The 13,268-nt window shown below is 47.4% G+C and overlaps 5 protein-coding genes across 5 annotated transcripts, besides 3 other annotated features; all 5 read left to right on the top strand.

Moving 5' to 3' along the window:
• Nucleotides 1-511: 511 nt before the first annotated feature.
• FPSE_07561 (uncharacterized protein) lies at nt 512-1,584 on the top strand (the record flags this gene model as incomplete). Its single annotated transcript, XM_009260679.1, has 3 exons — nt 512-614; nt 669-1,075; nt 1,126-1,584. 3 exons carry the CDS (start codon nt 512-514, stop codon nt 1,582-1,584), a joined length of 969 nt encoding a protein of 322 aa, XP_009258954.1.
• A 518-nt stretch (nt 1,585-2,102) lies between these two features.
• Nucleotides 2,103-5,472, top strand: FPSE_07562 (uncharacterized protein; the record flags this gene model as incomplete). Its single annotated transcript, XM_009260680.1, has 5 exons — nt 2,103-2,853; nt 2,907-3,163; nt 3,211-3,786; nt 3,834-4,371; nt 4,418-5,472. The coding sequence occupies 5 exons, from the start codon at nt 2,103-2,105 to the stop codon at nt 5,470-5,472; spliced, it is 3,177 nt and encodes a 1,058-aa protein (XP_009258955.1).
• Nucleotides 2,448-2,518: a repeat region.
• Nucleotides 5,473-7,306: 1,834 nt separating the features above from the next.
• Nucleotides 7,307-7,798, top strand: FPSE_07563 (uncharacterized protein; the record flags this gene model as incomplete). Its single annotated transcript, XM_009260681.1, has 1 exon — nt 7,307-7,798. One exon carries the CDS (start codon nt 7,307-7,309, stop codon nt 7,796-7,798), a length of 492 nt encoding a protein of 163 aa, XP_009258956.1.
• Nucleotides 7,734-7,792: a microsatellite.
• A 635-nt stretch (nt 7,799-8,433) lies between the features above and the next one.
• Nucleotides 8,434-11,635, top strand: FPSE_07564 (uncharacterized protein; the record flags this gene model as incomplete). The annotated part of the gene is made up of 5 exons (XM_009260682.1): nt 8,434-8,945; nt 9,011-9,716; nt 9,782-9,814; nt 9,863-10,266; nt 10,312-11,635. 5 exons carry the CDS (start codon nt 8,434-8,436, stop codon nt 11,633-11,635), a joined length of 2,979 nt encoding a protein of 992 aa, XP_009258957.1.
• A 370-nt stretch (nt 11,636-12,005) lies between these two features.
• Nucleotides 12,006-12,707, top strand: FPSE_07565 (uncharacterized protein; the record flags this gene model as incomplete). Its single annotated transcript, XM_009260683.1, has 1 exon — nt 12,006-12,707. The coding sequence occupies one exon, from the start codon at nt 12,006-12,008 to the stop codon at nt 12,705-12,707; it is 702 nt and encodes a 233-aa protein (XP_009258958.1).
• A 461-nt stretch (nt 12,708-13,168) lies between these two features.
• Nucleotides 13,169-13,265: a repeat region.
• Nucleotides 13,266-13,268: the final 3 nt, after the last annotated feature.

Here is a 13,268-nt window from a genome sequence, read left to right as displayed (position 1 = left end):
GGCAGCGGAAAGATTCTCTTATGTTTTACAAATATTATAGACTGTACATTTCATTAATAATTAATCAACAATTTATTCTTACGATATAGCCCGAGCTGGTCATTTGATGTGACGAGTCTTCACTCATTGTAATATATCCCCTTGAGTTCAAGTGTATCGAGAAAGTCTAGTTAGTCTTGGCTAGCCTCTTATTTCTGAAGACATACATCCAACTCCGAATGCCACTCAGATTCTAGTTAGAGACAATATATAGGTATAGTAATGTGCAGAAGTCTGCATTTGGTGTTAAAACTGGATCCATGCATGTAAGAAATAGCAATGAATTTGGCACCTAATTCAGCACAGGGTTATGCTATGCCATATTTGTCCTATCAGACCAGACTTGCAAGTAAATAAGTAAACAAATCAATCCTATCCAATTGATTTCCCAAACTCCCAAGCCAAAATTTCACAATCACTTAAATAGAGCTAGGTATTGCACTCGACTCAAGTCTAGGAGCAAGCCGTCAATATGTCACTCTTTCTGCGCATGATCCGTGACAAGTTCACCACGATACCACCACAGGAAGAAGATTGCACAGGCAAAACATTCGTCGTTACAGGGGCAAACAGCGGTAACTAGAATTCAACTGACCGATATTCTTCAAAACTGATATTGTTCTCACCAGGTATCGGCCTTGAGACAGTCCGTCATCTTACAGAACTTAATGCCGCCACTGTGATCTTGGCATGTCGAAGTATCGACAAAGGCGAGCAAGCTAGAAAGGACGTTGAAGAATCGACTGGGAAGCAAAATGTCGTTCAAGTTTGGCAGCTGGACCTCGCTTCGTATGATAGCGTCCGGGAATTTGCTTCTCGCGTTAACAAATTGGAGCGTGTCGATGCCTTTATTAATAACGCAAGTCTTCTCAGCTTTAAGCGTGAGATGATTGAAGGTCATGAGTCGATGTTGACTGTCAATTTCATATCTACAGCTCTTCTTTCGCTTCTTGTATTGCCGGCCCTGCGGCTGGCAGCGATACGATTCAATGTCACTCCTCGCATGGTCATTGTGTCTTCTGACGCAGCTTTTGACGTAAGGTTACTACGAGTACGCCTGACAGCTCATCACTGACAGAGAACCAGTGCCGTCTCACTACAGAGGTGCCAAACATATTTGAGGCTATCGATGCTGAAACCAGTGTTCTCGATCACTACAGCAAAACAAAACTCTTACAAACCATGTTCATATCCCGACTCTCTCAAGGGATTGATGCTTCTGGAAAGGGACATATTATCGCCAACGCAGTACATCCTGGCTTATGTGGCACGCAGCTATTCAAACACATAGATTTCCCGTTCTCTCTATTCCTCTCTGCTCTTGTAGCGGTGCTTGGACGGACGCCAGAGATGGGATCTCGGGCGTTGCTGGCGGGAGCTTTTGCGGGAGAGGATCTACATGGAAAAATCATGTTCAATGGCGAGGAACACCAGTTTCCCAAGTGTATGCAAGGAGAAATGGGCGATAAGTTGACTGGAAGAGTGTGGGATGAGCTGATGGAGTTGCTGGAGGGGATTGAGCCTGGGGTAAGGAACAATGTATAGTACACATCGAATGTGATACTTGTAAGTGTTCAATTGGAGATGATGGTAAAGTTCGAGATCATGTACGTAATGTTAGCCAGTGCCTATCAATTTAAAACCTAGATAACATATAAGAGAGATATGTCTTGCTGCTACCTCCTTTGAAAAGGCACCGTCTCATTGTTCCCTTTCAACGGCGGAATTAATCCGCACTCCAATTAAAGGTCCCACCATTACCTTGCACTACCCAGAACCAACATCCACCCATACACTTAGTGTGCGCGACAGTTCAAGCTTGATCTCTACATAAGTTATGCGCCTCGGCTTCAACAACGAATCTGTGATCTAATGGACCTCTTTTTTGGATAGCCTTGACGTTTTCAGGTACCGATAGACGGAATTATATAACAACAAGCCTCTCTAGAAGGACAGCGTTCTATGGACGCGATTCAGAGCTTCTTTGTCCAACCTTGATCCATCGCGACACCGACCACCATTCTCTACTCCCCCTTGACGATCGACACACAACCTCTTTTACTATGGAGAACCCAGCGGCAGCTGGAGACGCTATGCGCGCAGCAATTGATTACTGGTGCCAGTTCGTCGCTCGCTGTGTTGCCGAACGACTCGAGACAGATAAATTCGAAGCCTACGTCAAGGTTGTCCACGACCAACACCCTCTACCTCCTACTCTCGTCGCCGACTTCTTCCTTCGCCCTCACCCTTCAGACGATAGCAGCCTCGATCCTCGAATACCTCCATATCTCCAAGTCCTCACGAAGCTGGGCTATGTCGACACACCGTCAATACTAAGAGCCTTGTACAAGTACTCTTCATCCCATGCTCACGCACAAGCTCAAAAAGACCACCTGCAATCAAACACTGAAGAAGGAAAAGGAAAGGAGAAGGAAAAGGCAAAAGGTGACGACAAAGAAAAGGCTGAAGGGAAGGAGGATGCGCAACCCAAGAAGAACATCACACGGTGGAAGAGCTCTTACTGGGCTGAGGAGGTTCTCTTCTATAGACTCACCAAGTCCGTAGTCGAGGGTAGAGCGATTCAAGATTCAAGGACGGCTTTGGAGGTGGCCATGATAATCTCAAAGTTCATGGAATTGTTCACCACTGCCTTGCCCGCAACCGCCTTCGCTGCTGATATGCTTGAGCAGCAGTTCCCTAATGGCCAGCTGAGGGACGAGATGGAGTCGTCGCGAGCAGCTCTAGTCGCACTACTCTTGCGCCTGTGCGAGAACAACATTCTCGTTAGTGCTATAAGCAAACCATTGGCTAAAGGTACAGCATCCAAACATCCATCTTTGGCGACAAGCTGTGCTGATTGATTATAGATGTCCGAAAAGCGCTGTCTACAAGCCTAGCCAGCTTTTTACCTGCACTGCAGCTCATACCAGAGATAGCCGACAAACTCGAACTGTTCCGCACTGAGATTCTTGCCAGCTCTGACCCTGCAGATAAGAAGAAGCAGGTTGCCAATGCTGCCATGGACGAACTTCTTGATTCTACTGTTGGTCTGGAGAACTTTGTGGTAGCACCGATTTCTGTCAGCAATACCAGAGCAGGTTTATACATCTATCTCAATGCTGCGGTAAGTGTGTCAACTTCTTAGGCTACACCATATGCTAACTGGCCCAGCTTATTGGACGCCCTATCCTGGACGACCATGCTCTGTTCTCCTACATGAGCAATAAGTACGGAGCTGATATTCAGTCAAGTGCCATCGATTTAGTTCTGGCATCATTCGACATTTTAGCTAATGCCGTGTTCCGCAACGAGGGACAAAAGGACGCTCACCTCCTGCGTTCATTCTTGATCAACAAACTCCCCTTGCTCCTATATCAGCTTCTACCTCCTGGCTTCTCAGGCACATCGGCCGAATTCTGCATCACAGAAGCGCTAACTCATGTGGACACCAGCCTATTCCCCACGGCTTCGCTCATGTTTGATGAGTCCAGAAACAACAACCCGTATACTGAAAGTATCAGAGAGGAGTTTTGCGCCGCCTGTGTCCTTCACGGGCTTGTACAACGGGAGCATGTTGAGAGGATCCTGGGCGAGATTTCACTCTCATATGAGCCTTCTTTGCAGAAACACTCCAAGGACAAGCTGGTGCAAGATTGTTTGTCTGATACAGACAAGATCCAGGGATTAGTTCGGGAGCTTGACAAGACGGATGGCAACGTCGGGGCCGTTTGCCAAGCCCTCGTCGAGGTAAGTAGTCTTGGGTTCTCCTATTGAGAGTATCTAACGAACCACAGGTGCTGCGGCAATCATGTCACAACAAGGAGACAATGTCTCTGAAACTTCTCTGCAGTCAGCTGGCAGCAAAGCCGCAGTCATTGGATGTTATCCTCCTGTTTGAAAAGCTACCAAACATACTCGAGCCTTTGTGTCAGCTACTCGACAACTGGCGATACGAGGAAGACCAAGGCGAATACCAGCCTGTCTATGAGGAATTTGGAGCAGTCCTGCTACTTGTATTCGCCTTTACGTACCGTTACAACCTAAACGCAGTGGATATTGGCATTACAACCCCAGACTCATGGGTAGCAAAGATAATCGGCCGGGGACATATTGGGCGACAAGGAGATGAACTTACACAGCGGGAGAACGACCACATCAACGGCTGGGTTCATGGCCTCTTTGACACAGAGGCCGGTGGCCTTGGTGACGAGTTGATGTCTTCCTGCCCACCACAGGAATTCTATCTTGTCGTGGCACCCCTTTTTCAGAGCATCGTGGTCGCTTACACGTATGGTTATCTGAACGACGAAAGCCTCAAGGGAGGAATAGAGTGTAAGTACCCCATCCCGAACTGCTAGGCATGTGCTAACTAAGATAGACCTCGTTGATACCTTCTTGCTGCCATCTCTTGTCCCAGCAATCCGGTTCCTAGCAGATTATCTATGGATCGACCAGAAGGAACAAAAGTCCATCATCAAGATTCTACAACTTATCCTGCTTCCAAGTTCTATTTCCGGGGAAGCAAGCACGATGCTTTCGTCCGTGAAGAATCTTATCGCAAAGCCTTTGGAGCACGCTCTGCGAACATATCAACGTCGGGATCCCAAGAACCAAGACATTGAGCCTCTTCTGAGAACTCTCAAGGAGAGCATTCCTCTATCACGCCGAACAGGAGGCACAGATCTCAACGAGCTTGAGTCATGGACAGCCACGCCCCCAAGTGGCCTCTCCAGCGCTGTCAAGCTCACCATTCAGGGGCTCGTTCACTGGAGCATCCATCCTGCCATGAACAGCATGCCAACGTCTTATACTCATCGACAAATCCTGGCTGGACTCAAGCTTTTGGGCCCCAAAAGACTGTTGCATGTGATCTTGGAGGAAGTAAGACAGCACACGGCGGCCGGAAGCGCTAATATCATTTACGACGTGGCTACGTCGTTGATTTGTGCGCCCGATGCCGTGAAAGACGCCTCGGTAACGGATGCAAATGGCAACATACTTCCACCAATTCAGCGCCAGCGAACTCTCCGTGATCTTCTCAAGGTGGAAGTCGAAGGCTGCAGGAAGCTTCAGAAGGAAGACCCTGTATTGGCTGAGCATGTAGTACGTTTGCACCGTCGCGTCGAGGCACAGATGATCATCCCCCAGCCACAAGGAATGCTTCAGCCAGCGGACATGTCACTCAACCTTGCAGACGATACTGCTGCTCTCGGAGATGCCATGGCTGCTGCTGCTTCAGGAGTTCAGGGAGATAGCATGTCGGTTGACAATCTGGCTCTCGATGTTAGTATGGGAGGTGTGCCGTCTGACATGGGACTCGGGTCTGCCACTGATGGTGGAAGTCTGGATCCTTCAAATGATGCCGCTATGTTTGAAGGGTTTGACACACAGGATATGGAGAATTTCGACTGGGATATGAACTCCTTTAGTTAGATATATCAAGACGGGAGGAGTCCTAAATCATGGGTTATGTGGCGTCTGGTTGATTACACGGGTACAGGATGACTATATACTCTTTCAATAGAAGTATCACTAGTGCTGATTCGTCCTGCAGTCGTCTATGGATGACTGTATTGAAATGCTATGAGTAATACTCCATGCTTCAATGTCAGCAACTTGTTCCAACGTAGTGAGTGAGCTGTCATCAAGCTCCAAAAAGATTCGGTTCTGTGGTCTAGTTGGTTATGGCATCTCGTTAACACCGAGAAGGTCCCCGGTTCAATCCCGGGCGGAACTATATTTTTTGCTCATTGAGCGTCTGTTGACTTTTTGTTGATGCTGTGTAACATGAAGATACCATGAGTTGGGTAGGAGTGGGATGCTGGTAATGCTGGCTGTCGCTTGGCCATCATGAAGGGCTGACTACAGATACATCTAGGTAAATCTCTGGGATTTAGATGCTCTGAAGAGTAGTTCGTGAAAGCAGTGGAATGCTATTTAGTTGTTTTGTGAAATAGAACGACATAGCATTGAGAAGCTACCTTATACAATTGTCCTAGACTCAGGTATGCTACACCTAACGCTAACACTAATAGTAGACACTAGACCCTGCGTCATGCAGCTAGGTCCGCCCATCCGCCCCTGTATTATCAAAAAAGGAAATCATTAAATGGATAAGTACGGACAGGTATTGTTATATAGGTACCTATAAATTCACGAGCAAAGACAAAAAGATAATCAGCTGTGTCAATCGACCACGCCAGGAGTCGAACCTGGAATCTCTAGAGGGATCAGTTGCTGAGGACCGAAATCTAGCGCCTTAGCCATTAGGCCACGCGGCCTGATCTTGTTGTTGTAAGATGTCCTTCTGTCGCCATTCTCATTGTGCTGCAATGGATTGCCGGGCAGGTCTGGTACTGTCTACAATCAACTCTCATGATTCTCAGCCCTTTCGACAAATTCCACGCGAGTCGGGATCGGTGTTATATAAAGAGTCTTGGGTTCTACTGATAGTCTGAGTGAAGTTTTAAATCATCAGCGGTCAATAGCAGGTTGCTACTGTTTTGTGCAGTGATAAGGGAACTGACATGGTCATTGTGATCTGTGTTTGCTGTGTTTGCTGTGTTTGTTGTGCTGCCTTGAATCGTCTCTCCAACAATAGTGAGCGGAACTACATCTTCAAGACATGTACGAATGCCTGGGATCTACGAGCCTCATGAACACTTTATCCAGCTCAGCCCTTCTGTTAATACGTACGAGGAAAGGTTCAGTCTCGTAAATCTCCCTCATTCTCAGGTCACGTAGCGCTTACTAACATAGCGCGAGGCGAGGCAAGGCACATTTGGTGGTGGTGACGAGGGCATGGTGTCTCGTGTTGGAGGCTGAGCAAAAAAGATTCGTAAAGTACAAGCAAGACGCTCGAATGCGATCAATCCACGGTCCAATCACTGCAATTCTCTTGCTTCTATTTTGTAGTAAAAATGGTTAAGCATGACTTGGACAAATACCCTTTTTGGAGAAAGCTTGGTGTTTATGGACTATTCTTATCACGTAGCTCCAGTCTTCTGGAAAGTAAGCCTTTTAGGCAATAGAGATCTATTGAAACAGCTCACCATACCCTATTTGGTTACAATGTTCGAAGAGGATCATGAGACTTCTCGGGTTCGGCCGAGTCAGCTGGGTTAGAAACGCCCGACTACATTGGGATATTCAATGGTGTGATTGCAGGTAGCCCTCCTTTGGTTTGGCATTGGTAGGCCATGGATATATAAAGCCTCATTACACCCTCACAGAAACACATACACTATCATTCTCTCACACGTACAAAATGTCTCCAAAAGAATTATTCACAAAGTACTTGAAGTTTCAACGGAAAAAGAAACAAGAAGAAACCGACCATTCCAAACCTGCACCTGCACCTGCACCTGCACCTGTCAAATCCACCCCAACCCGCATACCAGATGTTGTGGAACAACTTCAAAAGAGGCCCGTAAACAGGCCCAGGTCTATTAGTCCTCGGTATACATCTACGAGCCCCCAAGCTGCCAATGATGGAGGGAGCTACCTCGTGGGGAACATCTATGGAGGGGTTTCAAGTACTGGGGCTCATCATGGCGGTGGTCATAAGGATGGAGGCCAGTGGGGATGGACAGGTGTAGAAGACGGAGCAGACGGTTCTCATCATGATAGTGGAGGAGGTAGTGGAGGAGGTAGTGGAGGAGGCAGCGGAGGAGACAGTAGTGGAGGATGTAGCAGTGGTGATGGAGGTGGTAGTGGTGGAGGAGGAGGAGGAGGCGACGGCGGCGGTGGTGGTTGCTAATGGGCGTTCTGAATATTGGCTGGTTTTGTTTTACTTTGTATAAGACGACTTGTTATGTTGAGGTATCTACTGTATTCTTGTCTTGTAGCGTTAGTGCTGAGGTCCTGGTGTTTTGGAGAGAAATGGCATGTAAGGGTTTCAAACTATTACTGTGCTTATTCCCGATTTCGGCGTCATATCCTTCACTCAGATTCACTCCAGGAAGTACCTACTCCTTCACTCTCTTTTATGATATGACGATAGCGTGGCGCACTTAAGCTTTCAATAACTCTCGTGGAGACCACAGTAGAGCTCAAAGATAAAAGGGGATGGAAGGCCTCTCAAGACTGTGACATGGGTTTTTGATACCATTCAATACTCATATTCTTCTCCTTCAAAATCAACAGTATCTTGTATCGTATTATAATTATTTTTTCTTATTAATCAGCTCGAAAAAAAGCAAAAAAGAGGCGATTTAAAGCTCACTTACACCTTGAATTCTTTTACGTCATTGGTCTATAGCCCTTCTTAGACCCACTACCTAGGTACCGAAACTCTCGACACGAGACGACGCGTCCACCTTCCTCCATTGAAGTTCCTTTCCCAGGTACCAACGGCAGGAACCAACGGCCGTGATACCTCTAACTTCATTCGAAATGACAACCGTTGGTGTGAGTGCTTCGGCCTCAGGCCCGGGCCCGGGCCCAGTCAACTTTGATGACAGTTCAAGCGTCGCCAGTGACTTGAGCACACTCGACTTTCAGGGCGACTTTCACACTGATCTAATAGACATTATTCTAGACATAAAGCCTCCTGGAAAGTTTGCTTTTGGAGCAGGAATAAAAACCCCCTCTGACTTCAGTATCTCGGTGAATGAAGTTGGCAAAGTTGCCCTGCCGCTTGGTGAATCGCAGGCCCGCCAAATCACCACCAAAGCACGCCAGGCCCCCTTTGGCAAAGGGACCGACACTTTTGTCGATACGTCTGTTCGAAATACCTGGGAACTCGATCCTTCACAGTTCACGATAGGGTCAGTAGAATGGCCTGCGTATCTTCAAAGTATATGCCGGACGGCTGCTCAACAGATGGGTATTGGCACACCTATTCGTGCCGAGATTTACAAGATGCTGCTTTACGAGGAGGGTGCCATGTTTAAACCACATACCGAGTGATTATCCTTCAATACCCTAATGACTGGTGGTGGTTGACTGATACGGACTCAGTACTGAAAAGATCCCTGGCATGTTTGGTACTCGTCATCAGCCTACCATCCAAGCACAGTGGTGGTGACGTCGTTTTGAAGCATTGCGGCGAGAAAATGGTTTACAAGTCATCTGCCTATTCTATTTCCTGTGCTGCTTGGTACTCAGATGTAACCCATGAAGTCCTTCCGATTACTTCGGGTTACCGCTGGGTCCTAACTTATAATCTTGCCGTCAACCAATCGCAACCAGCACCATCTGCTGCTCTTAGACGGTCCGCATCACAGCCGCTCCGACATTGCATCAGAAGATGGCTTGCCCAAGACCAAGACTCTCGTCAAAGCCCATACGTGTACCACATACTTGAACACGAGTACACCGAAGCCAACATATCCTACAAAACACTAAAAGGACCAGACATGACCCGTGTCGCGGCCATTCGACAAGCTTGCAATGGGCTTCCAGTTGCAATATTCCTTGCACTGGTAGAAAAGATGGAGAGTGGCAGTGTCGCCTTCGATCCTTACGATTTACAATATGGCGACGATTCCGATACCTCATACCACCATATCGATGACGTCCTTGAATCAGAACTCAGTGTTAAGATCACCAAAGACTTGGATGGCAATGTCGTTTCGGGTAAGATGTACATTGAAGAGGATCACCTTCTTGAGCCCGACGCCTTTGATAATATAACTGCCGCCAAGGAAGACTACGAAGGGCACACGGGCAATGCTGTTCGTACCGATCCTCGTAGCAGATATCACTGCATAGCCTGATTTCAGCTGACTGTGACCTGCAGGGCGTTCAAGCAACCCATTGGTATCATATTGGTGTAAGTCATACCTTATTGGCCATTATCCAGTATACTCACAGAAATCAGGGTGTCATAATCGTTCCTTACGACTCAATCGGCGATTTCCTCTGCCAGTCTCAGAGTCGTTCTGGCGGCCCAATAGAGAAAATACCGCAGACACAGATCAACTGGCTCGCACAGCTCTGTTCGAAGCCAGATGTTCAGGACTATTTGCTTGCTACGATGGTAGATCTCGTTGAGTATGCAGTACCTCATCTAGAAAGCAGAGGATCCCGGTCGACGGACACATCCATGGTGTCGAATATTCTCAAAGCCGCCTTGCTACACAAGAAGCACATGCTATTTCAGACTGTTCTCGCGAAGCTCAGCAGTATTGTGTCATCCGAGTGGTATGGTTGGCTGAGGGAATGGCTCATTAGGGATGATGGTGAAGCGAAGACTTTGGAGCGGTTCAACACGGTCAAGAACGGGTATGATATCATGTTCTCGTGTGTTCTCAACTAACTTTTTTCGAGGTTATCGCTTGCCATGTCATCGCATGATGGGCTAAGCCACAAATTTGAGGCTATCAGTAACCTCACCCCTCTTCCCAAAGACTTGTCTCCTAATGCTCTCCCTACCCCTGAGCCTATCATAGACTGGGCTCGACAGATGATCCACAAGTTTCTCGACGGTAATGGTCCCAGGGATGCTACCATCAAGGATGGTTCATCCGTCGTCAACATGGCAATGTACTTTGAGGACCCCATTCTCTTCCTAACAGAATCGTATGTTCCTCTATTCCCCTATTGTCTTACCGCAGCTCTCGTTCATCAAACTAAATTGGAATCAAGGCTGGTGCCCGTTTTCAAAAAGCAAATATCGGCGCCGTCGTTCCGCTTCAAGGTTCTATCTCATTTGGTGGTTGTCACTATTGAAGAAAAACTTCCTTCAAATGAGTCTATGAACCTTTATCGGACTATGGCCCGTTCTCTCATTGAATCGCAGGATTTTACGCTACTACGCGATGCCAGAGTCTTGAGTGCACAGGAAAAGAAGAGGACGCGTGAACCATGGCGGATGGGCGGAGTGGGCATAGACTTGTGTCGAGTTCGGCGTGAACTGGAGACCGCAATCACGCACGAGACTCTGGCCAAATTCTTTGTGTCTCTCCTCAAAGTCAGCACGGAAATTTATAACCTTACAGATGAGTTCATGGCCAAGCTAATCAAGCAAGCCGACAAACTCCCAGTGGTCGAACTCTCTACTATGTGGATACCTTTCTTGCAATGCAGCATTGAACAAATGGGGCTGGGGAGCATGCTGCTTACTACACCATTGTATCAAAAGTTCTTTTCTGCCCTCGTTCTGGCTACACTCGAGCGCTATCTTGGGCCTGAGCCCCCAAGACCCGCAAACTGGTCTATGGCAGGCTCGAAGTGCTCATGTGCTGATTGCGAACGCTTGAGCGCCTTCCTTGCCCACCCAACCCAGATGTCTGCAAGGTTCCCGATGAACAAGAGCCGTCGCTACCACCTCCACAGGAATATTGAAGCCGCCGGTATTGGTTGCGCCCATGTGACGGACCGCAGTACAAACCCAAACACAATGGTGGTAACAAAGACAACCCGACCTGAAGATGTTATATTACAACAATGGCAGGAACGGCGAGACCAATGCGCCGCAAAGTTTGGGAAGTTTAAAGTAGAGCATCTTATGACACTACTTGGTCCGAACTATGCCAAGATTGAACGACTTGGTCCAGGACCGGCTCAAACGCCTACTTCGCAGTCTCCAGTGGTTGGAGAGAAGCGTACAGCTGCTACCGCTCTTGAAATTATTGATTTGACGGAGGATTAATGGGGCTACGATTTCACTGTGGTTCCAGTATGCCTCGACGATGCAATCGATAATAATTAGTATTCCCTTCGAACGCTCGCTGTATGTAGTTTTTATCTTGGATTTTTAGGGTCTGCCGATTCCATAATGTTAGTTAAAGGGGGTAAGTTCAAGGTTCGTGTTTCTTAGGGAAGGTTTGTGGTTTCAAAGGGCACCACCGCGCCAGTCGTCTCTAATTATATAAAGTTTATATAGCATACACCCGTTGCAGTGTGTCAGAAGGAAGTGAATGTATACACGTGATTGGTTTATCCCATATCTATCTGCCTATGAGTACAGTGACACGTTCTCCTTTCCTTTTTCTCCCTCACCACCACCACAGGCCTTCACAATGTCGCTTCACAGATACTCAGGAACTCATGGCGTGCCGCCACTACCGAACCTTGGAGCTTTGCAACAACATCACGCTCCAAATCCCAACTCTGCTCAGTCAGCCTCTAATAGCTCCGGTAGAATAGTTGTTGTGAACGGCTTTCCGGGCACAGGCAAATTCACAATTCTCAAACGGCTCAAAGAATACCTCCCCAGCGACAGGACCTGTCTGTTTGACAATCATCTACTCATCGATCCTGTTGCGGCAGTCATTCCCGATCGAAGCGACAGACACCACGAGCTGCGTCGCTTAGTTCGAGCACCTATCTTTGCGGAGCTGGGTAAACGTGCGAAAGACGGCGACACTATCCTTATGACAGCATGCCTAGCTGCGGATAATCAGAGGGACGAAGACTTTCTTCAGGAACATCTCGATATTGCTCGCAAGAACGGCGTACCCATGTACTGGATCAACTTGCACTGCGACACTACTATTCTTGAGCAGCGACTCTCGACTCCGGAGCGCCAGCAGGGCAGCAAAATAAAGCTTACGGATATAGATGTTCTCCGGAACATACTGGAGAATAATCGACTTCTTCAGCCTGGCAATGTTGGAGATGCGAGATTGGGTTTTGTTTTCGAGAGCTTGGATGTGAGCGGAGAGCTGGAATTCAATGTAAGCCGTCTGATGGGCATCATTGAAAAACAACCAAGGCCATAATAGAAAGAGACTCGACTGTTATAATTCGAATCGACATTTTTGCTTTCATGCAAGATTTAGTATGAGGTGGCGAGTCATCCACGATGGATTCTCCTAACAGTACAGTATCAGCAGTTCAACAATAGCAAGATTTATTATAATGTCAAGAAGGAAACATCATCTTCAAGATCTACTGTCCTGGACTCTCTGACCTTCCAGCACAACACCACACCTCGTATCAGGTACACCTACCTGTGCTAAGAACTGAAGTGTGTTTCTATGGATACTATAAGTATGAGCGGAGAGATCATGTGGCTTGCCTTTGCGGGGGAAATAAAGCTCTTAGTGCATACCAGAAGTCGTTCGAGATATATCCTAGCTTCAACACTTCTCACCAGTCACCAATGTAGATGCTTGGAAGCCCATGGCTGATTGTAAGCAACAGGACTTTATCTATATATTCCATTACTACAGCCATTCTTGTACATACGACCAAAGGTAGTGGAAAATACGGGATCCCGTCCGCTCTCCCATAGTCAAGCCACTAACCGGCGGATTAGTAGTTGGGTCGGTGACGACCAG

This window comes from Fusarium pseudograminearum, chromosome 4 (assembly GCF_000303195.2).
Source record: "Fusarium pseudograminearum CS3096 chromosome 4, whole genome shotgun sequence".
Taxonomy (NCBI): domain Eukaryota; kingdom Fungi; phylum Ascomycota; class Sordariomycetes; order Hypocreales; family Nectriaceae; genus Fusarium; species Fusarium pseudograminearum.
Note: the sequence above shows the minus strand (reverse complement) of the source record. Positions and strands in the feature narration are given on the sequence as shown.